Source organism: Oratosquilla oratoria, chromosome 3 (genome assembly GCF_046742065.1).
Source record: "Oratosquilla oratoria isolate Oo_2021 chromosome 3, ASM4674206v1, whole genome shotgun sequence".
Lineage (NCBI taxonomy): Eukaryota > Metazoa > Arthropoda > Malacostraca > Stomatopoda > Squillidae > Oratosquilla > Oratosquilla oratoria.
Window position 1 is genome coordinate 51,647,100 of NC_134779.1, and position 26,621 is coordinate 51,673,720.

The 26,621-nt window shown below is 43.6% G+C and overlaps 1 protein-coding gene across 9 annotated transcripts in view; it reads left to right on the forward strand.

The window, feature by feature from the left end:
* LOC143022391 (TLE family member 5-like) overlaps positions 1–26,621 on the forward strand; it is a 178,636-nt gene that overhangs the window by 141,951 nt on the left and 10,064 nt on the right. For 8 of the 9 annotated variants that reach the window (XM_076180563.1, XM_076180555.1, XM_076180597.1 and 5 more), the window contains one exon: positions 19,490–19,656. The exons of the other annotated variant lie outside the window; for it this stretch is intronic. In XM_076180563.1, coding sequence (XP_076036678.1) covers positions 19,490–19,524 — 35 coding nt within the window. In that variant the 3' untranslated portion in view covers positions 19,525–19,656. Of the gene's footprint in view, positions 1–19,489; positions 19,657–26,621 lie in introns of those variants that run through there. 9 annotated transcript variants of the gene reach the window in all.

Sequence of the window (26,621 nt, forward strand, 5' to 3'; positions counted from 1 at the left end):
GAAACAAGTTGTAATGCCAGATAATATGACAGAAATTTAGGGCTGATTGAGTACATAGAAAATAAGAACGAATATGAGAGAAATGCTATGAGTAAAAACGAAGAGAGGTAGGAAAGGTGACGATGACGGAAGAAATGATGAGGAGGGAGAAGAAGCCTGGGTAAAGTATACTTGGCGCTGGTCGAGTGGCGGGGGAAGGGGCAGTAGTGGCGAGGAAGTGGAAGCGATAAGGAGGAGAGAGTAGGGGAATGAGGGACTCGGGCAAGACAGGTTGGGGAGAAGAGTTTGAAAGGTGAAGTGCCAAGGATGAGAGGAGGGGGGGGAGGAGGAGATGGGAACGAAAAGGGAGTATAAGTCCACTTGAAGGAGATTGAAACGGATGAAGGATTCAAGTGGAGTAAAAGATAGGAAGTCGTAAGTGGGGGTGAACGTTGTTTATACCAAGTGGTACTTGTTTTATTGTAGTTAGGACCAAACGATTTTATTCAACAATGTGAGGTGTAATGAAGGGGTTAACTAATTCTTTCCCTACCAAGTACGAGTAGCTGTTGTTTTGTCCTTGCTTACACTAGGCACTTTAGCGTAGGAAAGAACTAGCGGTGGTAATCTTAAAAGAATCTTTCCCTTCCAAAGATTTATATAAGATTCATATAAGGAAAGAATTTTTTAAGAATAAGAAAAATTCTTTACTTTCCAAGTGTTTATATAAAGATATATATATATATATATATATTTTTTTTTTTTTTTTTTTTTTTTTTTTTTTACAATACCACCGTAGGCCCTCTCATATAGCTATGGTGGCACTTGATGTATTCACCCTCACGCTTCACGATGTTGCTCAGCTGCCGAAGGGGTGAAAAGTACCTCGGGTGTCTCTTTCCGAACTAAGTGGGCATTTGTTTTACTTTGAGCTTACATCCGACAATTTTGTGTACTGTTAAAAAATAATAATAATGAAAAAATAAAAAATAAGAAAAATCCTGTCACCTTGGTGATTATCAGGAATCGTTCCATATTTTCTTAATTTTGCCTTTGCAATCTCCATATCCTCAGTGTTTAGTAATAGGGACTATCACAAAACCATACTTTATAACAAGGACCTATATCTTTCTCCGTAAGCCTCTAGTATTTTACCCAAACTTTTTTTTCACAATTGTGTAACAGCGCAGCGCAGTAAAAGATCAATCAGTCCGGAATCCGTTTCGATGGGTTTCGCCTTTACTTTTTTCATATTTTTGGTAATTGACATGATCGCCCACAAAAGTGTCTTACGTTGTAGCAACTACGACTAGTGACGATTGGTAGAATCAGGAAACTGTGGGACCGCGGCTTTCGTCTTGATTGGCAGAGTCGTAGGAGGAACGAATGTAGTTTATTGGAGTGATATCAGGCTTTGGAAACAAAAATAGTTCTTAACACTTTCACAACTACCTCAGGTGATTTGTTTCTTTAATTATTCGCGTATTTAGCTGAGAGAAAGCCCCTTTGCTGTGAGCGGCTTAAAAACCATCTCGATCCAGTTTCGATTAATCATTTCATTACGTTTTATGACCGTAGTTATGGACCAAAAGGTCTCCTGTCGGCATGCTCCGCCTTTGTAATCCTTTGTTGTTTATCCGAGTTGTCACCAGGCGATATAATTCAGCAAAGAGAAACTCCTTCCTCAGTGAAAAGATTAAAAACTGTCTCGATCCTATTACCTTGTTGATCTCTGTCATTGCGTTTTGTGACGGTAGGGAAAGGTCCAAACTCCCTTGTCCAGGGATTGGTAGGGGGAAGGGTGAGTGGACTAGGGAGAAGGGACAAGGGGGCGAGGGTAGGTAGGGAGGGGATTACATCGGACAGGGGGACTAATTTTTTCAAATTGGGGAATTAAGCTCGGAAAGAGGCGGAGGTGGGGGAGGGAGGAAATTCACTGCAGGGAAGTACTTGGGTTGTGGAAAAGTGTGCAGTTGGATGAAATTAATGCAGTGGAGTTAGGGGGAGGCTGGAGGAGGAGGGGAGAGGAAGAGGAGGAGGAGGAGGGAGGGACGGGCATGTACGTGACGTCCTCAGCTCGAGTGTCCTCATCGCAGCCCAAAACGTCGACTTGAATGACCAATTAAAATGAAGAGCTTGTTCTGCCAGGACCACTTACTGATGCTGTAGAGAGAGCGCGTCTATCTGCGTATGTGCGCATGCGCAGGTATGTGGACATGTGTGTTTGTTTATTTGTGATTCACCATGGTCTCTGGATCACGTGTTGGACTCGTGATCGACAGCTATTTCTCTCCCGGAAGAGAGCTCAGAGCTCGAATATGACCGATCTATGGGTAATGCTGTGACCTTACACACACACACACACACACACACACACACACACACACACACACACACACACACACACAACTCCCCGCCCACAAGTTGGAATTAGCTGTCGATCATGAGTCCAACACGTGATCCAAAGATTGTGGTGAAACCTCCATGAAACCTTCCTTCCTCGTTTCACTTGGCACTGTGGCTCACAAGAACACGAAAACAAATTGAGTTTACCTTTGCAGCTGCAGCTCCCGTCTGAACTTATTTTCAATACTTGTTGTCCCTTTTGTGGCCTTTCAGTCCATGCCCGGCCGTTCGTTCGTCTTCCTGTCCTCATTCCGCTGGTCCGGGGTTTTCAAACGAGTGACCTTTTCCATACGGATCCTTGTCTGCTTGTATTCGCCTCCCTTTTTTTCAGAACCGACTCTTTATTTCATTTTTTGACCCGCCCAGAATCTTTCCACAACTTTGCTCTCACTCATACATTTTTTTCTGCTTCCTTGTGTCCTGCGGTGTGTGTGTGTGTGTGCGTGCGTGTGTGTGTGTGTGTGTGTGTATGTGTGTGATTCACCATGGTCCTGGATCACGTGTTGGACTCGTGATCGACAGCTACTACCCTCCCGGAAAAGAGTTTAGACCTCATATATGACATATCTATGGGTAATGCTAACCTTACACACACACGCACACACAACTCCCCGCCCACGAGAGTTGAAGTAACGATTCGAACCCGGACCGCCGTAGTGGCAGCCAGGAACTCTACCACTGCCTCACGAGTGGTAGTTTGTGTGTGTGTGTGTGTGTGTGTGCGTGCGTGTGTTCAGTTTCCTGTGAGTGCATCTGACATCTTCCTACTTTCTGGTGTTTAACACAAGCCGTTGGGGGCCAGGAGCCCTGCCGTGTTTTCTCTCTCTCTCTCTCTCTCTCTCTCTCTCTCTCTCTCTCTCTCTCTCTCTCTCTCTCTCTCTCTCTCTCTCTCTCTCTCTCTCTCTCTCTCCCTCTCCCGAATTTCGAAAAGGCAGCCGTGCTGTCTCTTCAGCGAGACGGGTGCCTCCCTTTTTCACCCAGACGAAAAGAGAGAGAGAGAGATGGCCCCTTTTTCCCTCTTGTTGCACTTCGTTCCCTGACCGTCCTATCATTCTCAGTGATCTGTAATGGTTTCCCGAGTATCTAATTATCTCTCCACCTTTGAAACCACGTGACATGTCATTCGAACCAGCGTGTCCCCTTCTGTATCATTTCCATCTACCTACTCACTTTATCGTCACCATTAGAGCGCTATAGCCTCCTAGAGCATCGGTATTTGGAAGTCAGATCAAACCAGGACGATGGTGTATGTAACGGCAGTTATAATTGTAACTGTATCTACTGTAAAGACCAGTCAATCCAAGTCAAGCCACTTTTTTGACGTTAGCGTAAGAAGGAATGAATAGAAAATGCTGGGGTGAATGACCAAAGATTCTATCAATAACCCTCTTCACTGTTACGGGGCATCTTTTAGCATTGTCGTTCGTAGGTATTATGATTAACGCGATTAGTTTGACTCCCTTAAATCTATTTTTGACCGTTCTTCGGTTATTAAAATAATTCTCACTATTTGCCATGGCCTTTTGTCTTTGTTGTTTCTATGTCTGCCAACTTGGGCATTTCGTCCAATTAATTCACGATTTTCAAATCATCTAAACTTAAACATTATTGGAATTAGTCCATTGAGGTGAAAGTATTGATGCATTTTTATATGGCCAATGTTTTTAGGTCCAGTAAATAGACCCCGTCTCTCAGCCTCATCCAAAGTCTATCCTACTTTGTCCACATCATCTGGAAGAGATAGACAAGAACTCCCTCAGGATTGAGAGAACACCTTCAGTTAATAGAGCCCGTCTCTCAACCTCGTACGAAGTTTCTCCTTCCTTTTTCCCACATCTTCTGGAAAAGATAGACAAGAGTTCCCTTAGGAGTGATAGAACGCTATGCGCGTCATGTCATGACACACTGGGTCTCCCCACCGGTGGATCACGGACGCGCCCTAGATGCTGTGCAGATAGGCAGGAAATGTTTGTTTATTATTTAACTATACCTATGCATTTATTTATGTGTTTTATTTATTATTTACATCATAGATTTTATTTATGTATTTATTTATTTATTTATTTTACATCCGACCTAAATATGGACCAAAAGGTCTCCTGTCGGCATGCTCCGCCCTTGTAATCCTTTGTAAATGAAAAAAAAACTATATCTCGATCTAGACACACTGTAAATTGAACATTCTTTTAATCAGATTAAATTTTTTTGACTTCTTTTAATCAGATTTTTTTTTTTCTACTGTAATAAGGAAAATTCCAAAGAATATTTGGTCGTACATAGTTGTGAAGGATATCGTAATATAGCTCTGGAATTATATCCAATTAGAATAAAACATAGAGAAAACTTACTTGTTATATTTACTAAACGTCAGTAATTAGTGATACTATGTGTACAAATTGCCCAATTAAAGTAAAGTCGAGTTATTCAACATTTAACTCTTACAAAATTGCTTATACATACATTTGACTTGTCAGTTTTAGTCAAGATTGTGTCGAACGAGTTGTTATTTTCTTTTGAACTTTTAAAGATACTCGGTACTTAGACTCATTTTGCTAATTAGATTTGGATGGAAAATGAGTCATTACTATTATGGAGTACCGTTAAATCATCAACTAAGATTGAAAAAAAATACACTAGAATATATTATTCAACTCCCAGAGTATATCCTTCTTTCTCTTTACGGATATAAATTTATGCTGCAAATCCTCGGTCATGCGGTGCCTTTTATCGTTCAACAAACGAGAGGGAGGTGACCATCAAATAGCACACTGGGGCAGAGCTTATTAGGATAGACTCACCCAATCAAGTTGTATAAAAACTCCATATCCCTTGTTAATTGAATTCTTTCAAGGAAGTACTTTTTTGAGCGAAAGCTAAAGCTTCTTGTCTTGGGTTTCACTTTCCGTTGAAGTCCACACCGGGAATAATTCTTTACCGTTAAATAATTGGCCTCTCTCCAGTCTTGCAGATGACGTTATAGTTATAAAGGGTGAGACGGGTAAATGCGATGACCAGGCAGTCTATCGGCCTCGCTCTACGCAGGCAAACACCAACGGTAGTCGCAGAATTTGGGTCACGTTCTCTCTCTCCCTCCCTCTCCCTCTCTCTCTCTCTCCCTCTCTCTCTCTCTCTCTCTCTCTGTGCCTCTTCGCTAATTAATGTCGCCTGGTGTGAACAAGAACTTCGTTTTATAAGTTTCGTCACGCTGCAAGAGTTGGATGAAAGGTCCACATACTTCAGGATAGGAGAGGAGAGGCACATAGTTTAGTTGATGAAGATACAGAAAGCCATTCTTTAAGGCTCAGGTTGCACAAAATCAGTCATCAAAATACCCCTGTGGTTAAGGAAATGACATAGAGGAGATGAACAAAATGACTTTTTCGTACAAGTATCGACGAGAGGAGATGAACAAAATGACTTTTTCGTACAAGTGTCGACGCATGAAAGATGAGGTTTAGTCAAAACATGCACCTTTGCCCTATGTGCTCGGACAGCAAAGTGGCAGATCTCATTAGCTCTTGGGGTCGAAGCTGAGCCATTCCCACCTTAGAGTTTGTTTTGGCTGACACCTCACCATCCTATTGAGAGACCTAGATATGGACCAAAAGGTCTCCTGTCGACATGCTCCGCCTTTGTAATTCTTTGTAAAAAGTTAAAGAACATTATAAATCCGCCACAGAGTTAACATGAAGAAAATGACCAGCATCAGTGTGTTTGTATGTATATATATATATATATATATATATGTTGTGTGTCATTGTGACAAATGGAAATTAGCTCCACCGCAAGGACTCGAACCTTTGCCTTAGCGATTGCTTATTATGAAGCAAAGACGAGAACTGTGAGCCAGCCAGACCGTTCAAAAAGAACGACCTGGACTAATATATATATATATATATATATATATATATATATATATATATATATATATATAACATTTACGCTTTTATTCAGCTTGGAAGGGATTTGGTTGGTCAAAATGTAAGACAGCCATAATGAATGTGTCAAGAATCAGTGTCGCCATGAGTTATTTTATTCTGGCTAATGTCAGACGATTTTGTTCAAGCGAAGAAGTGAGCTCAAGGCGTCGCTTTTGATGTTTTTGTTCAAACACCACACATCTTCACCTTAAGAAGTGACGATTGGGTGTTGAGTGGTTAAGGAGAAAACGGGAAGCTCTTTGGAGGAAGTAGTAATGTCGAAAGGACTAAGAACTCTTATGAAATATACAAGGTAGAATTCGGAGAGAGATGGATTTGACCCAACAGTCAATTACGATAAGAAGAGACACTAGTAAACCTGGGAAACAGTTGAGGGAAGGAGCTAACAGTGAGTGAGTGATGGATGAACACGAAAACAGGCAAAACAAATCCGTGCTGTGCTCATTAAGACGAAAGGGAAGGACAAAACCGTGGGTAGGAAGATGAGAACCCCACCCCAAAGTGGACTGGGCCCTTCGCACAATAGCCGTTTTAACATTCTGTCCTTGACTTGGCCTTTCGTCCCTTGCTACTTGGTGTCCGCCCCCCTCCCCCCTTCAGCCCTCTTGCAGCCTCTCACCTGTGCCCGCCCGCGTCCCTGCTCTTTCGTTCTTTTCCTTCTGCGTGGAAAGTAGTCGCTTCTTTCAACCCTCGGGGTTCATGGGTCGATTTGACCCCCCCCCCCTTTTTTTTTTTTTTCTTTTTCTATCTTGGTCGCGCCCTTTGTAATCCGCTTTGCTTTTGTTTTGTCTGCCCAGTCACCGCGTTTTCCTCCTCCTCCTCCTCGCTACCACTCCACCAAGTTGTTTTGTCATCCCTTACTCGAGCGATTAGAATAGTAACAGAGTTTTATGTCGTCGTTTTGGCCTCGCATATTGGTCAAACTCTTTCGGGCCGGGGTTCTTTCGCTTGTATGTACCTCGGTACTCGCCCTTGACGGTCGAATTCATCTTCAAATCAAACGTAGATCGTGTTACTCCTCCCCGGACGTTGACTCCCTGATGCCTTTACTCTCCCGGTGGTCTGTGATCCCAGCGACCTCTCACAGTGTCTTCCAACTCCCTTTCCCCTTGTCGCCTTGGCCCGCTCCACCCTCCTCCTCCTCCTCTTCCTCCTCCTCATCCTCCTCTTCCTCCTCCTCCTCCTCCGCTTTCTCCTCCTCATCCTCATCCTCCACCACCCTCCTCCTCATCCACCACCCTCCTCCACCACCATCCTCCTCATCCTCCTCCTCCTCCTCCTCATCCACCACCCTCCTCTTCCACCACCATCCTCCTCCTCCTCCTCCTCCTCCTCCTTCCCTGCCTCTCCTATACCGTTGGCGGCGAAGCTCTCGACATGCCGCTCGGCCTTGTTGGTTACCTTTTTTGTCGAGTCCGTCCCTTGAGGAGTACAGTGAAGCGTCGTCGTGGTGAAGTGGCGCCGTCGAGGAGCTGGAGGAGGGGTGTCACTGCAGGAGGACGACGAGACGAACGAGGGTGTCTGTGTTCGAGGTCTAGAATGCAGTGATCTCGAGTTTCGAGGACGAAGTCGAAGCAGATATCGAGAGAGTGCGTGTGCATGCTTGCGCATGCGCAAAATCTTAGGTGTGTGTCGACATCAGCCACGGTTACGTTAGATTTACTGCAGCATCCTATTCCCTTCACCCCTATCCTATCCTCTCATCCTTTCCCCCCTTTGTTCTATCCTCTCATCATTTTCTCCACTCCCCCTATCCCTCTCATCCTTTCCTCCACTCCCCCCTATCCCTCTCATCCTTTCCTCCACTCTCCCTTATCCTATCCACTTATCCTTTTCCTTTCCCCCTTATCCTATCCTCTCATCCTTTCTCCCCTCCCCCCCTGTCTTACCCTCTCATCCTTTCCTCCACTCCCCCTCGAATTGCCCCGATGAGCACACAGTCCGTCATGTGGGGCAGCAGGGCAAGTCGGACCGCAAACTCGGTACAACTAAACTAAAGAATTGTGCAGCGGTTTTCGCTCCATCCTTAAATTTCTCGGCCACATCACCCCTCCCACTTATCACTTCTCAGCGCAGCATCACTTTCATCCCGTAACCCGTGTTACGTATCACTGCATATACTAATATAACACTCGTTTAACCCTCCTGAGGCTCTCAGAGGTTATTTATAGTCTTCAGACTGCCTCACCCGCCACCAACGTCCCCTTCTTGCCTCACCGTGAGCACAGCAGTGTTGCACAAATGGATGACGGGCACATAAGAATTGCCTGTCATACCCAACAGGCGTTTACTCCTTCTTTTTCTCTCTTATGTTCTCTCAATTGGCTTTCGGGGGCCATTCGTTCTCATTCTTACAAAAATGAGCTAGATGGAGGACGCTGTTGGAGGACGCATGTGGGATGAAGTCACCATGGACTTGGTCGCTCGCGATGTGTCACACGTGAAGCCTCGCGAATTTTTGAATACGCGAATTCACTTTTTGGTACGTTACACACACACTTGTTAAGGTATTGAGTGCATGGGTTATATTCAGTCCGTACTTTAGGGGCTTTAGTGACGGTCCTCTGGAATAGTCACTTTGGTGACTAATCTACAAGCAAAATCCTGGTCATCATTTGGGTGGAAATGGAAGTATTTGGGAGGGGGGGGGGAATTGGAGTAAAAAAAAAAGAAGATTGGCAACATGTTTGTGAGAAAAAAGATGTGTTAGTGTCGAGTGAGCCTATTTTGAAAGGGAAAGGTGAATCAAGTTTGAGAGAGCAATAGACTAGAGAGAGAGAGAGAGAGAAAGAGAAAGGGTATTTTTATTTTATGACGAGATATGTGTATACTTTGTAAAAATGCGTTTTCTACATACTTTTTTCCATACTTCCCAACAGAGAAAGAATGATATTTTTATCTGCGTGATTATGCACGCCATTTATTTCCGTAGCATAGTAAGTTACTGTGGTAATGTTTTATGACTTCAATGTTTTCTACTTTAGTATAGAAAAGCGCCGTGAATTTCACTGAAAATCTCCGGAAACATTTTATCAGCACTTTTCCTGAATGTTTAACTAATTATGCTATACTTTGTGTGTATATATATATACATATATATATATACAGTATATATATATATATATATATATATATATATATATATATATATCACGCTTACCGTATATCTTAATATAGTTTTCAAATCGCAGCATTTTCGTTTGTAAAATTATATAGGATATGTATATATATATATATATATATATATATATATATATATATATATATATATATATATATATATATATATCCTACCTTTTCTGGCTTTAGGCATCCTTGCCAAGCCTTTCAGAAATCCCCGGCACCCTTATTAGAAAATCTAAATCGTAGTTTGTCAGTATTTTGTTGATTCAACATCAGTGTAACAAAACTTTGTCCCTGGATGATATGAAAATACTCATCTTTACAATGATGCTGCATTAATGAACAAAAATGGATGACAGAGAGAGTCGGTAATACGAAAATAAATTTTGCCCTCCGTTGATCTCGTGGCACTCCTCGGTGCCGCGGCACACCGCTTGGGAACCATTGCTATAGGCATTAGTCAGATGCTATTGCTAAATGATACCGCAATTGCAGCTGATTCTGAGGGAAATCTGCAACAGTTGATGATTATTTTGACAAGGTCAGAGAAGAAACTTAAGAGTGAATAAGGATGAAATATGAGTTGGGCAAGAAATGCTTATCGTAGCAAGTTGAATGTCTGAATGTTGGAGTGCTTGAGTAAAAGGGGCGTTTTAAGTATCGAGACTCAAAGACTTGTAAGTCTAAAAGGGTTACGAATGTAATAGATAGTGGGTATTTTAGAGATGTATGATTACAAGATAGTGAGAAATGTGGAGGGGAGGCAGAGAACTTATATTGGGAGAAAACTGATAAGGTAGACCAGAGGGTGTTGGAAGTGGTTTGGGCACATGGAAAGAATGAGCAAGGAGTAACTAGTGAACGGAATGGAAGCAGGAGGACTCTTGAGAAAAAAAAAAGACGAAATAAGGGGGTCATAGTGAAAAGAGCCGTGGATATACGTGGTGGATCAGTAGAGCAGGGAAGAGAGATGGAAGAGCATAGAGGCTACGTGAGTTGATTGCGAATAGATGAATGAGTGGCGCGTCCCTAAGGAATGCTCCCCGCATCTGCTCCTTAGATGATAACAACATGTCGGGAGGCGCGCGTTTGGGGCGGAGACACAGTTGTAAAGTTATATGGCTTTCGCGCTTACACAGAAAATTTATCGAAGAGCACTTGAACAGGAGTAACAATAAAGTATCATGGCAACATTGAAATGTATGTGCGTGTGTAAATATATATATATATGTGTGTGTGTGTGTGTGTGTGTGTGTGTGTGTGTGTATAAAATGACACTTCCAGGTAATTTTTGGTTGACAGGTTACCGGTGAAAACTTGATAAGAAGGTCACGAGCTGTTGGTACTTTAGAAGTTGGTTTTTTTTTTCTTGTTTTATCTATATATTATTTTTATGATCCTTGAAATAAATGTATTGACAATATGCCGTTGAAAGTTTGATTAAAGGTTGATATTCGTGAGATGTTGATACTTTAAAAAGTTTGTTTGATTTATTCTGTTTATTTTATTTATTTATTTTATTATTATTATTATTATTATTATTATTTTTTTTTTTTTTTTTTTTTTTTTTTTTTTTTTTTTTTACGATTCCATTTCAAGGGAATGTTTTGTTGGCAATGCTGGGGAAAGCTTAATAAGATGTTTGTTCATGATATGTTTATTCTTTACGAGAGAGTAGGTTTTATGAAAAGGCTTTAACAAGGGTAATACAGGCAAGGTCATCATATTAAGACGACAGGGTAGGACTTGTGGAAATGGGTTTGAACTGGAGACATTTAGATTTCAGAAAGAAATGAGCAAGAAGTGATTTACCAATAGAGTGGTTATCGAATGGATTAGACTTAGTAACCATCTAGTTAGTGAGTGCTGAAATAATTGTTTTAAGGGAAGGTTAGATGACTTAATGGATGGTATGATAGGTGGTCATGGGCATGGAACTGCCTAGTGTAGGCCCTATGGTCTCTTGTAGTGCCCTCCATTCTTATGTCCTTAATGAAGGGCTGTGTTTAAAGTACATACATATACCACTCCCACCCATTCCATCCCTATCACACTCCACTCCCCTCCACCCTCTTCCCTCCCTCTTATCTTGGCACCTAAGTAATCCCTGAATGAGGGTTTTACCCTTTAACCTCAGACCCTGGTAGCTCGTGCTGAGAGAACTCCAGTCTTCAGTTTCAGTTGTCTTTATGGGGTGCTGTTTATCCTTGCAATTCATAATTCAAATTTCTCTCGTCGGAATATCTGGATTGCAAGGAGCATATCGTTGCATTAGCAGGGATGTTCTTCGTCCGTCTGCAAGAGTCCAATCACTCATACCCCTCCCCCCCAAGAAGAACAATTCCTTGTTATACAAGTGTTGGTCATCAAGGAAAGGGAGAGATAACAACGCCAGTTCGGTCGCACCTTACAAAAAAAAAAAGATAAATAAATAAATAACGGCACAGCACGATGCACAGCAAGGGCGTCTCTTTATCACTAAATGTCCCAGCATGATATAGGCGTTGGACGAACGGTTACGGAGGGAGTTCCTCGTATAATGAAGCAGCGGTAGCTAATTGTCGGGCTCTGCTATCAAGGAACCTTGCCTCGCTGCTTTGTGCTCTTACACAGGCATTGTGGTGGTGGGGTGAGAGGGAGACGGGGTGGGGGAGGCTAGGCTACCCATCATCCCCAGGGTGCTGCTGAGATACGAGGGGGTAGTCTGAAGGAATATTTTGGTCTGACTGTGTGCTTTATATCGGTCATCCCATCTCAGGGATTGCGGCTTCTGTGTGTATACTCTTTAAACACACACACACACACACACACTCGGTGGCGCGGTTGGTAGAGTCCCAGACTGTCAGTACGGCGGTGCTGGCGGTACCTGGTTCGAATCCTGCCCAGGGCTGAAATTATTTCAGTATCGCTGCTCTTCGAGTCGTTATTCCAACTCTCGTGGGCGGGGAGTTGGGCGTGTGTGTGCGTGTAAGGTCAAAACGTTACCCATAGATCGGTCATACGAGCTCTGAGCTCTCTTGCGGGAAGGAAACAGCTGTCGATTACGAGTCCAGCACGTGGTCCAAAGACCGAGGTAAATACTCACACACACACTTATTCGTTGGTGTAGTAGTCAGCGTCGAGGGCAACTACAATGCAGTCCCGGGATCGTGCCTCACAATACCACAAGCGCCTTCTTGAGCAAGGGGGATAGGCGCGTTATATGTGTGAATTCACAGCATTACCTGTAAATCGGACCACACGAAATTGAGCTTTCATTCGGGATGGTGATAGCTATCGAACTAAGATTAATGCGAGTCAAGGCCAAGGTGAATCACGCGTACACACACATACACACACACACACACACTCATTTCCACATGCCTTTTAATATTCATATAATTTCCAGTTGATATGACTTCCGTATTTAGACAGACATAGTTGTTGCTTTGGGCTTTAATGACGGTCATGACCATGCACGACAACATTTGCTGGCCCGCCCGCCCGCCCGCCCACCCTAGTAGCTTTCCAGGGGCTTCTTGACTCACTCCTATTCCTTGCTTATATTTGTCATTGTTCCTCCCTTTAGCATCACCTCCTCCTCTTCCTCCTCCTCTTCCTCCTCCTCTTCCTCCTCCTCTTCCTCCTCCTCTTCCTCCTCCTCTTCCTCCTCTTCTTCCTCCTCTTCTTCTTCCTCCTCTTCTTCCTCCTCTTCCTCCTCTTCCTCTTCCTCCTCCTCTTCCTCCTCCTCCTCCTCCTCCTCCTCCTCCTCTTCCTCCGCCTCCTCCTGCCATCTTACCTCTCCCCAGGCTGCCTCCCCTTCACTTATCCACACTCATGTCTCTCCACCCTTCCACACAAGCGCCCCCTCACGCACAACGACCACTTGAGACCCGAGTCCACTCAAGTCAGCATCCTCCACTTCATGTAAAGACCACTCGTTGCAAGGACCACTGGTTCTACCGTCTACTCATTGACAAGAACCTCTGTCTGCCGTCCACTCGTGTAGAGTAGAGAGGCCACTACATCTACCACCCATTCGTGTAGGAGGGCCCTTTCTACCGTCCATTCGTATATAAGGACCACTCCCACCATTTAGTCGCGACGAGGACCACTTGATATAATGAACCAGTACACAAACCACCACGTAGAGACGGGCTCAAGGGCGACCAAAACATCACCATCGCTTGGCGTCATACCTCTGACGATAAGGACGGTGGAGATAATGAAATGCTCTCGGTCGCAACAGTTGAACCCTCCCCCCACCCACCCGCCCACCCGCCATGTGATACAAACTTATGAACTCTGGAACGCTTTGAATATACACAGCGAATATTTGTAATTCCAGGGTAAACCATGGAAGAGGGTATGCATGAGCCGAGCAGAACGCAGTGCTAAACACGTCGAGGGTGATTCATACATTATTAACTCTGGACTTAATTAGATTATTTGAATTACGCAACGTAACAAACACCCTGAGTGTTTTGTCGTCTCTGCAACTTTCAGCATTCGGCATTAGTTGTTGCCGGGATCCAGGAGGGTGACGATTGCGGGAGTTTGTTCCCGTGGGAGGGTGACGATTGTGGGAGTTTGTTCCCGGGAGCCAATGCAGGCTGACGTTTGTTTACGCAAGCACGAGCACCAAGCATAAGCACCGACACACAATTGTTACAAATAAACAGATACACAATTGCCGCACATCCCTCCGTGCATTTTGATTGTTTTTGTCTTTTACCGCACATTCGCCGCCGCGTCGACTTATTTGTTTGTGTCTTTTGTGTCGTCCAATCTGGCATTCATTGTGCCTTCCACTCCTCCCCCCTCCCCCTCCTCCTCCCCCCTCCTCCTCCCCCTCCCCCTCCTCCTCCCCTCCTCCTCCCCCTCCCCCTCCCCCTCTTCCTTCTCCCTCCCCCTCCTCCTTCTCCCTACTCCTCATTCCCTTCCTCCTCCTTCCCACCTCATCCCCTCCCCCTCTTTCTCCTCCTCCTCCTCCCTTCCCCATCTTTCTCCTCCTCCTCATCCCCTCCCCCTCTTTCTCCTCCTCCTCCTCCCTTCCCCATCTTTCTCCTCCTCCTCCTCCTTCCCCCTCCTCCTCCCCGCCTCCTCCTCCTCCTTTCTCTCTTCTTAACTCCTTATCCCGATTCTCCTCTTCAACCTCCTCCCTTTCCTCCTCTTCAGCTTGACCTCCCCCCCCCAGTCTTCCTATTCATTTTCCTCCTCCTCCTCCTGAGCAGCAGCCTGATCCCACTTCTCCTTTATGTCTTCATTCTTATCCTCCATCAAACTTGACACTTGTGTCTTGTTTGGCAGGATCTCCACGGACTCGACGTTCTCTTTCTCCACTAACCCCCGTCCTCGCATTACACACACACGCACACACACACACACACACACACACACACACACACACACACACACACACACACACCTTTCCGCCCTTACGTCCATTCTCGCCTTTGTCACTTTTCGCTATTGCTGCTTGTCATTCTCCTTCCTTCTCTCACTCTCTCTTTCTCTCTCTTCTCTCTCCCTCCCTCTCTCCCCCTCCCCTTTCTCTTCTCCCGCCTCTCTTCCCCCTTCTCTCTTCTCTCCCTCTCCCCCTCCCCTTTCTCTTCTCCCGCCTCTCTTCCCCCTTCTCTCTTCTCTCCCTCTCCCCTCTCCCCTTTCTCTTCTCCCGCCTCTTTTCCCTCTCCTCTCTTCCCCCTTCTCTCTTTCTCTCTCTCTTTCAACCCATATCCAGACTTCTACCAATTGAAATTACACTGAAGAGGATTCCGTACAGATGTACAACCAGCCATATCAATCACTTATCTTGTGCTAATTGGGTAAAGAAATCAATATATTTGCCCTCGTGTTCCATCATATCCCGTGCTAGCTCTATATCTTCCAAGGTTAATGGATTTGCTTAAGGTTGCTTAATTTTCCTAATTGAGTTACGCTAATTTATTTTTCGTTCAACTTTTCATGCAGATGTATCTGCTCGAATTATCAAACAATGTGTGTTGCCTTTCTCTCTCTCTCTCTCTCTCTCTCTCTCTCTCTCTCTCTCTCTCTCTCGTTTTTCGGCGGATGCCTGTACGATCCAGACAACAGCTTACATTGGAAGTCTTTAATCGAACTATTTTTTGTGTCACATTTTCCTCCTCTCTTTCGTTTCTCCTCCCTCCATCTCCCCGTTTCTCCCTGATTCTCTTTTTGTCTGCCTTGTGTCTATTCCCGTTCCTTGTTATTCCCCCCCGCCGCCTCTCCTGTGCCGCCCCCCCCTTTTTTTTTCTCTCTCTCTCTCTCTCTCTCTCTCTCTCTCTCTCTCTCTCTCTCTCTCTCTCTCTCTCTCTCTCTATCTCTCTCTATCTCTCTCTATCATGGGTTCCTATTATTCCCGGTCATGTTTCTCTTTGGGAGGAGAGGCTAATTGCCCCCACGCGCGTGAGCCTCCGCCACGCTTTTCGCTTCCAGATGGCGACACCTATTATCTCGACTTCTTTGGCTGGAAACTGGAAGAAGAATACAACGGGGCCAGATTTTGGCAAGGGTAGGATTAAGTTTAAAGTTAGTTATGGTTGTATTAGATGGGGTTTTATTTGTTCTGTCGTCGCATTAAAACTTCTCTACAACATACTCCGCTATCCTCGTCGGTTTAGGTTCGTGTTCCCGTATATTTTGAAGATATAATCAATATGTATGAAATGTGACACTTCCTCTCGAAAACTGATTCCCCAAGAGAGATAGCGATCAAGCCGAATCTCTCTCCCTGACGTGGTTTACATGTAAAGTGTAGCGTATTTCTTGTTTTAACGATATATATTCCTTTTGTAACTCCGAGCGTTTCTTGACGTTCCTGTACCAATATATTTTTGACAGCTTGAAGTAGTACATCCATTTTATTTATTTTTTTCTGGTGTAATTTGCCCAGTTACATCTGGGTGTCTTTGTCAAATATTTGTCTACAACAGACCATTCATTCTGACCAACAATCCTTCAATATATTTTTTTACCTCAGTTTGCGAATTTAATCTTGTTCATTTCTGCCTCTAGTCTCGATTTGAATAGCTTGTCGCTTGACGAGCAGTGTGGTGCTTAATTTGTTCTCTTGTTGTTCAGGCCATAAACACTCAATCTTGTTCCCTGATGTTTTTTGGTCATTCTAAGACTTTGGTTTCTACGTTTGTATTGTGTATGTATATACTTTATATGTATATGCATATATATATATATATGTATGTATATATATATATATATATATATATATATATATATTGCAGTAATTCACAAGGCACACGAAAATAATATGCAGAAAAAAACACTGGGAAATAAGAAGCTTAGTCCGAACGTTTTCGTCTATTTAAGACATTATCAAGGAATACACAGTTACAGAGACAAAGGTGGATATATATACATAAAGTAACTGTGTATTCCTTGATAGTGTGTACTTCCCATGTTCCTAGGTTGTCTTCTATTTTATGTTTATATATATCAACCTATGTCTCTGTAACTGTGTACTCCTTGATAATGTCTTAAATAGATGAAAACATTCGGACTAAGCTTCTTATTTCCCAGTGAGGTTTTTTCTGCATATATATATATATATATATATATATATATTATATATATATATATATATATGTATATGTATGTATGTATGTATGTATGTATATCTCTTGATGGCGTAGTTGGTTAGTTACTACGGCACTTGTCATGTGATCGCTGAGTTCGAGTCCTCAGCAATACCACATTTCAATTTCTGCATGTGGCCCCATTGGGTCTCCCGGTGTTGATGGCTTAGAATTAAAGTGCATTGTGGTTGTTGAAATATATATATACTTAATGTTCTCTTATTCCCCTTAGGTTTTATGACAAGGTCTCAACCACCTTTTCTATAATATATACTCGCATATCACAATAATTCTATTTTCTGAAGTGATGGGTTCTCAGCAGGATAGTCAATCTTTTTTGTTCTGTTATCACATATTGATACGGAATTGAAGAAAATGTCAGTGCAATTAAGGGCACTGGCGACTGTCAATTGTTCATTGCAAATAGGACACTGAAGTTCATCTTGAACAACACCACAGAGTTCACGACCCTTGTCGACTTTGCGGCAATGGCCCTCTGAACCTTAGGCCAGTGAAAGTGATTTTGTTTTGGGCGTTTCTCACTGGTAAATATCATGGGCCATACGGAGGCCGTGGTGTATATAGAAATGCACAACACTTGAAATTCATCCCAGTAGTGTGTCAGAGACTTGTTGAATAGTAACCACTTCTGCATTAGTACTCTGTCATCTGTATAACGTCGATGTTTACACCTAGAATTTTTGGTAGACACAAATTCATGAGAAGGGGATGTATCCTCCCTTGTAAGATGTGGAATGCCACTCGCCCTGTTCTTTGTAGTTTGGGTATCAGAGCTTTACTGATGTGTGTGTGAAACTCCTTCCAATTGTATTGCTGCCTCCTAACAACTTTTTGCCGAGTCGTCGTTGAGGAGTCCTTGTGAAGAATCTAGATTTTTTTAAGGTCCTTGTGAAGAATTTTTTTTTTTTTTTTTTTTTTTTTTTTTTTTTTTTTTTTTTTTTTTTTTTTTTTTTTTTTTTTTTTTTCTCTCTCAGTCATGGACACAAACTCATCACCACTGTCCCCAGGTTACGAGTCTCGGTCAGGTTGAAATGTGTCGGAATGTTTGGTCCCCTCTCGTCTTTTCAACTTTGTGGAAATGTCCTGCTGAGTCTCGAAGACGTAACAAACTCCTCCTCATCTCTGTCTGGATTCTGGATTCTTGCATTTGTAACAAACTGGAATTCTGTGATCTTTGTGAGGTCCGACCTTCTTGGAAGGCTCTTCTCTCTCTCTCTCTCTCTCTCTTTCAATTTCAGTTACAGAAATCAAGCTTGTTCCCTCAGAATTATGAAGAGTTTTGATTTGAACCCCATTTTAGAGCCATTCTGCTTTATTCCTTTCTTGGGATTTTGAGCGCATAAAACCAAATAAATATTAAATATTTGCATCATTAAGGAAAGGAACGAGGCCTATATAAGAGTACCTGTGTCAACAAGGGCGTATACTTCTATTGCTAATTTACCCGATGATAACAATTGCACATTGGATAAGGCAAGAAGCACGTAAAGCAGTAACTACTTACAATCTCTAAGGGGAAGTGTGATATGCAGCTTGTGCAGCTGATATCTCTGTGTGGTCCATCTAACCGATGCATTAGTATATCTTAGTTAAGACAAATCTTAACTGAATCCGGTATAGCGATCGTCAACATGAAGGTCTGTTTGACCCCAACTACCTCACAGAATAAGAAATGAGGTGACTTGGCCTGTTCTTAGATATGGAAGTAATGCCTTTGATATGAAAGAGGCGAAGTGGGGGTCATGCGTCTGATCACCACAGTCATTAGAACAAGTCGAGACATGTCTTGTTATGAAAGTCGCTTTCGTTCGGCATCACGATTCCAGGTGTGACTAGATGACATGGCTTTCTTGCATCAAGGAGTGTTTTGGGCACGGGGGTCCCTTTCGGGGCAGATATATATATATATATATATATATATATATGTATATATATATATGTATATGTATATATATATACATATATATATATATATTCTTCTAAAAAACGCTGTGGAAGTTGGGGACTGGTGGTATTTCGGTGACATTTTCTCATAAAAATATTCTTGAAAAAGCGCTTGGGTAAGTCGGGGTCAGGTGGTATTCTTCCTCTTCTTCGCGTTCTTCTTCGCGTTCTTCTTCGCGTTCTTCTTCTTCCTCCTCTTCTTCGCGTTCTTCTTCGCGTTCTTCTTCGTCTTCGCGTTCTTCTTCTTCGTCTTCGCGTTCTTCTTCTTCGTCTTCTTCCTCGCGTTCTTCTTCTTCTTCGCGTTCTTCTTCTTCTTTGCGTTCTTCTTCTTTGCGTTCTTCTTCTTCTTCGCGTACTTCTTCTTCTGCTTTTTCTTCTTCTTCTTCTAAATAAAAATATTCTTCTTAAAAACGCTGTGGACGTCGGGGAAAGGTGGTATTACGGTGACACTTTGTCCTAAAAATATTCTTTGCAAATTCCTAGGTGAGTTTCTACTCGCTGATTGGCTGGGAGAGTGATGACGTCACGGCAACGGAGACAACTGAGGCCGAGAGCGGTGACGTCACGGCATCGGAGACGGCTGATTGTCTGAGAGCGGGACGAAAAAATAAAATTCACCAAAATGTTTCAATGTCACGACGTCCCTAACCGATTTGACGGGGATCCGGCAAAAAGATTACAATGACGGACCCCGTGACACGGGCCATCCCTGTAAGGGTATAAATCGCATATACGCGGTCGCGGGACTCGAGCGGATCTTTGAGACTCGAGCGGATCTAGAGGACTCGAGCGGATCTTTGGGACTCGAGCGGATCTAGAGGACTTGAGCGGATCTTGAGGACTCGACCGGATCTACGGGACTCCACCAAAATATAGACTAAAAACACGTGGGCGTAAGTCTAAATAAAAAATATTCTTCTAAAAAACAAAAATGACGAAAATAAAAGAGGTGAATAATTTACAGTTGTTTATTTTATAGCCTTTGTTTGAAGGTGGGGCGTAGCCCCCCGCGAGCGAAGCGAGGTGCGCCGCAGGCCAAGCCCCCCGGCGCAGCCGGGCTGGCAAAGACAGGGGCTTGTGTATATATATATATATATATATATATATATATATATATATATATATACATAAAAAGATATTTCTCTCTAAACCTTCCCACCTCCTACTCCGGAAATGAGTCATCACCGGAAACACTAACTCCCGGGGACACATCTGACTCAGACTCAGAGAATCTTTACGAAATATTACCAAGAGAATCTTTACGAAATAACGCTAAGAGAATCTTTACGAAATAACGCTAAGAGAATCTTTACGAAATATTGCCAAGAGAATGTATATACATAAAACGGAATTACGGAATTCTGACAAAAGAATCTTTACGAAATATTAATGAGAAAATATTTACGAAATATTGCCAAGAGAATCTTTACCAAATGTTAACAAGAGAATCTTTACGAAATATTACCAAGAGAATCTTTACGAAATATTGCTAAGAGAATCTTTACGAAATATTGCCAAGAGAATCTTCACTCCACTAACATAAAAAAATATTTCTCTCTAAACCTTCCAACCTCCTACGCAAGGCCCAACCCGGAAATGAGTCTTCACCGGAAACACTAATATTACCATGGAAAAAGAAAGTGGTGCTAACAAGAAAAAGAGAATCTTTACGGAATTCTGACAAAAGAATCTTTACGAAATATTAATGAGAAAATATTTACGAAATATTGCCAAGAGAATCTTTACCAAATGTTAACAAGAGAATCTTTACGAAATATTACCAAGAGAATCATTACGAAATATTACCAAGAGAATCATTACGAAATATTGCCAAGCGAAGCGAGCTACGCCGTAGGCCAAATACACCTGGCGAAGCCAGGTCCGGGTGCTTGTATATATATATATATATATATATATATAAGGCCTGTAGTAGATGATGTATTGTTTAGGGCTTATAGGACGATTATTTCTACCAATGATGTCTTTGATAATTTTGTCTGCCTTGTAATCGGTGAACATATGGTTTTTGTGGTATATTTTAATGGTTTCGTCTGGAAGGGTACCTTAATTTGTCTATTTGTTGAGTATGCCACTAAACAATGTATGTTTAGGTCAAACGGATTGCCAAACCAGTCGGGAAATGTAATTTGATTATTTTATTGACATGCGCCTTTACTGGCGATTCACTTCAGATATATATATATATATATATAGAGAGAGAGAGAGAGAGCAAAGCACAAGTTTACCAGAAAGATAGATGCAGAAATTTTCACATGAGACCTTTCAGTTAGATTAGAAAGGGAAAGAACTTTCATTGCCACGAAAACTCAGTTTCTCCACTTCACCACCATACGTCTCTCATTTACCAGTAAACTCAACTAAAAATATCGTATTTTAACTGTCGCTAAACACCCATTTTGAAATTAGGAGTTTTGGGGTAAACATCCACAATGAAATTAGGGGTTTTGTGCTAAACACCCACATTGAAATTAGGGGTTTTGTGCTAAACACCCAAATTGAAGTTAGGGGTTTTGTGCCACTTTCAAAAGTCTTCAGCTCGGTTGCTGACCCAGAATGAAGGACTTGTTCGCTACTGTATGGAAGACTCCTTTCACGGTTGGAGTGACTCCAGTTAGTGCTTCTGAATAGGGTGGAGTCCACAGCTTAACTCCTTATCAACGCTTTTTTCCATAGTCTTCAGCCTCTCTCTGTCCTCTTTATATTACATCCCGATTTTCAACCGCTATTTTTGTGGTCATTGTTCCTTTGAAACGGGTAACTGTGTTCCTCCCTCTATAGGAGACTTCACTAAAGTCATTGAGAAATTACCTCCATTTTCTGTGGAAAAATCCCTTGTCATACACTTCGCCTTCTGGGAGACTGCAACTCCTCCAACGTCTCCGTCAAAAGTGGATTGTATGACATCTGTACCTGTGCCAATACATGACATGAAATTTGTTGGCCGTTCGTCCTACTTTCTTTGGTGGGTCAGCGTTCAATTGATATCTTTCCTCCTTTGATGTATGTAGAAAAACTGCAACACTGCAACAAGCATCTACATCTTGGAATTTGTTACCCAAAAGTTTGCAGAGCCTGTGCAGTTTCTCTTCTGAGAACAGGAACCACCTCGATGGGACACCTTCAAGTCCAAGGCTGAAGATCTCACTTAGGGTCCTTTCTGTCGCCTTCACTGAATGAGTCTTCCGGCGTTTGTTTGACCACAATGAACTGTGCGACGAAGTTGCAGGGCTGTAACCACCGTGGTACACGTCTTTGTGACCACAGATCACCTCACCAGCATCAGAACTCTAATACCGCACTACTACTACTACTACTACTACTACTACTACTACTACTACCATCACTGCACTAACATTGCACCAACTGCCAACACACCACCACTGACACCATTACTGCCCCCAGTCGTTGCGACCCTACCATGATTGTGTGGTTTAGAGCACTTGTGTGTGTGCGTATTCCCCTTGGTCTTTGGATCACGTGTTGGACTCGTGATCTACAGCTATTTCCCTCCCGGAAGAGAGCTCGGAGCTCGTATGACCGATCTATGGGTAATGCTATGACCTTTCACGCACACACACAACCAACTCCCCGCCCACGAGAGTTGGAGTAACGACTCGAAGCGCAGCGATACTGAAATTATTTCAGCCCTGGGCAGGATTCGAACCCGGACCGCCGTAGTGATAGTCTGGGACTCTACCAACCGCGCCACCGAGTCGTGTGTGTGTGTGTGTGCGTGTGCGCGCGCGTGTGTATGTGTGTGTGGGTGTTTGAAATTAATATATGTTTACGTATTCCTGGTGGGTCTCGACCGCAATGCCAGGCTGGAACTAACTTGGAGTGTGGTTGCATTTGCATTTCAAATTATGGAAATAGTCTTCTTTTAAAAAGGATTTCCAGCCATGTTTATGCGTGTGTGTGTGTGTGTCTTTGAGATTCACCATGGTCTTGGATCACGTGTTGGACTCGTGATCGACAGTTATTAACCTCCCGGATGAGAGCTCAGAGCTCGTATGACCTTACACGCACCCCCCCCCAACTCCCCGCCCACGAGAATTTGAGTAACAGTCCGCAGCGCAGCGATACTGTGTGTGTGTGAATATTGTATGTATATATGTATGTACACATGTGAGGAAAGGGGGACGATTCACTCCTCAGAAATATGTCACTAGCCATGGTGAAGCCTGCTGTGGAACACAGGATCTTTGTGTTGCCTCGGTGTAGTCAGAATAGGTTTTGTGGCATACAGGATGCGCTTGGCCGGACTAGGCCTGAATGTGCCAGCCTGAACTCGTATCAGGCAGAAAATGCTTATTCTTATTCAAAGTTTTGTATATGAAAGGGAAGAGAGAGAGCGGGCCGGGTGGGGGTGGTGGTGGGAGAGGGGGAGGGGTTGATAGATGAAAGAGGGAATTGAGAGGGAAACAGAATGGAAGAGGTGTGCGTGAAACTGGGATTGTTGGGGTGGTGTCCTTTTGTGATTTTATGTCCCCTTCGAAATCCCGGCCGCCCCGCCCCGCGGAATCCCGGGCCTCAAGTGCGGCATAGGAATTGCGGCTCTCCTGAACTGGGGGGATCAACGCAAGTGGAGTCGATAACGGTTTGCAGAGCCACAATCGAGGAAACAGGGGTTGGTGTCGGAAGTGAGGTGGGGTGGAATGGGGTTAGATATGGACGTTTTGTAGGAGGGAAGAGGGGGACACTTGAAAGGGGAGGACGAAGAAAAAAAGAAGTCGGTTCTGTTTGAAATGAAAATGGATACTTTAGTACTCCTTTCACCAGACACCTTTTAGGTCCAGGGACCTCTCAGTTGCCGTCCTCGATCTTATTATTATTATTATTATTATTATTATTTATTTCTTTATTTGTTCGTTCCTCAAAGTCCTGGTATAGTTCTTTTACCCCTTCTCCGGGGCCTCATCCCGTCCACTCTTTTCCGTTTATTGGCTTGATAATTTTTTAATTTCAAATCACCATGTATGCTGATGATTCTCTCGTCTTTGTAACTACCCCTGATGGTTCTGTCTGCCCTCTTTGGTGTAAGAAAAATATTACGCCTCGCTTTGCCTCTTGGTGTCCTATCATTATTATTTGATAATCTTTATGCAGTGATTTTCTCCTTTCTTTTATTCTGGTTTCACACATTTCTAGTAGTTTTCTTTCTCCCATTAGCTCTGTCAATTCTTCCTCTTTACCTTTGACTGTTGAGACGTTCACAGTGGTTGTCCATAAGTTTCTTTTTCTTGGAGGGTTCCTGTTATTTTTCTTAGTCGTCGACGAATAGGTCAGTCCTTCCTGAAGCACAGTCTGCGTTTTTTGAGCAATACTACCGTGGTCTGATAAGCCTATCCTCCCTTCACTAGAGCTCCGTTAGTGGCAGCTGTTTCCGGGAAAATCGTCTTTGGACAGCATGGACCTTGTTGGACAGCAACCTCAAGGTGCAAGACGGGATCGTGGGGTTGGTCTTGGCACTCCATACTTTGGTATATGCTTTGTTAAATCGCGAAGACTGGAGTGGATTGCTTATGGTGTTTCTGAACATGTACAGCACTGTCAAGACACTACGGTCATGACTTGATGTTGCTGTGAAAACAAAACTCTTGTGGTTATAAAGATGATCCAAGAAGACAGTAGAAAGTAACAGACTACTGGATAAACGGTGCCCGAAGGCCAGAAGGAAGGGAAGGTGAAAGTGGGGAAGAAAGTCAAGAAGTCAGTTAAAACAAAAAAGAAAAAAAAAAGTGAGCTGGAGGAGCAAGAACAAGGTAGTGGTAATCGTTAGGTATTTTGTATTGGACTGACAAGCACAAATTCCGAGCAGGGAAGCATGAAAAGACGGCAACAGTAATCTTGAGGAACTGATAAGAAAATAAACTTGAATTGAAAGAAAGCTGTTGTGAAGAACGGAAGACAAAATGGACTCGGAAAAGACGGTTGCGACTGGAGGAAGGTAAAGCAGAGGAAGAGAAAGAAGGACAAAGAAACAAGACGAAGGGGAAGAGAGGAGGAAGGAGAGAGGAGAATCAGTTTGATTACCAAAAGGCGGAAGGGAGGGAGAAAAGCTATACATACTCGGTACGGTTCGAGGAAATTGGAGGAGGAACATTGCGGAATAGTGAAAAGAGGCGAGGAGAGGAAGTTGGGCGGAGGAAGCATCATGAGGATGAAGGATCGCATGGGTAGAGGTACAACGACTGCAATGAAACTAAAACTTAGGAAAAAGAACACGGAGTGGAAGGGAATAAGGATGAAGAGATTGTAAGGGAAGTAGGGCATAGTGTATAAAGTCGTCATGAATTATTTTGAGACATAAAGGGAGTTTGAGAAGAAGCATGGCAGACAGGGCGAAGGAGGTTGTAAGGTCTTTCAGTATAAAGCCAAAGTGGGCCATTGGTATGCATCGACAAGCAAGGAACGCTGACTTCCGACAAGGATTCTTGCTTGCTGTTTGCATGGGTTTGTGATTCACCATGGGTTAGAATCACGTGTTGGACTTATGATCGACAGCTATTACCCTCTCGGTTGAGAAATCATATATGGCCCAATCTATGGGTAATGCTGTGATCTCACACTCTCCCAACACACACACACACACACACACACACACACACACACACACACACACACACAATCCTTGCCCACCAGAGTTGGACTGACGGTTTGCAATGCAGTGATGCTGAAGTTTTCAGCCCTGGGTAGAACTCAAACTCGGATCGGTGGATTGCGGTTGAACGCGGTACCACAACTTGAAGCTGGTATATGTGTGAGTGTATTCCTTTTCAGGTGGATACATGCTGGCCTATAAGTTCGCATGTATAGAAATATATTATGGGTAGGGTATGTCAACGAGGTTGGAAGAATTTGCACGTTGAAGTTGACGTATTCAAATGAACAACATAAGAACATAAACTGTTGCACAGTTCAAGAACGTCAGATGAAAGGTTGATATTTCGCAGTGACGTGTCGTACACTGCACAAACGATGGGGATTAGAAACACCACACCACTATTGTCGTATAATCCCCCAAAGAAATGGCGGAGGGGAGTGGTGACTACACCAGAACGAATGGTGGGTAGGGACGGCGGAGGGTTGCCGAGACCGACCATGGGTCGATACGACTGGAAGTGTGGGGGAAGCGTCTACACACGAACTGGAAGGAGCTGGTTGGGTGTTGACTTGCCAAGGAACTGGAGAGAGAGCGAGAGGTTGACACGCCTGGAAAACAGGGGGAGAGGCGGGAATTGGAGAGGTCGCTTCTTTGAGGAGAGGAGGAGGACGGAGGGGAGGTCGGGATGGAAATGAAGTTAACGGGGAGATAAGGATGAAGAGACATAGTTACCTCGTAGCCGGGTTGCAGCTTTTGGAGAAGATCGGGGAATTGGTGAGCCGGGGGAAGAGGCAGCAGACTGAAGTTAAAGGGGAGAAACGAGACGAGTGAGCGAAGGAGAAGGAGAAGGAGACCTTCCGGCTAACAAGGAGGTCGATAGGGCCGCCAAAGGGAAACAAAGGGCCAGAGTGAGCGAGGAGGAGGATAATGAAAGCGAAGATATGAAGGCGGGAAGGAGGGTGTGCCAGCGGCGAGAACTGTGGTTGTAAT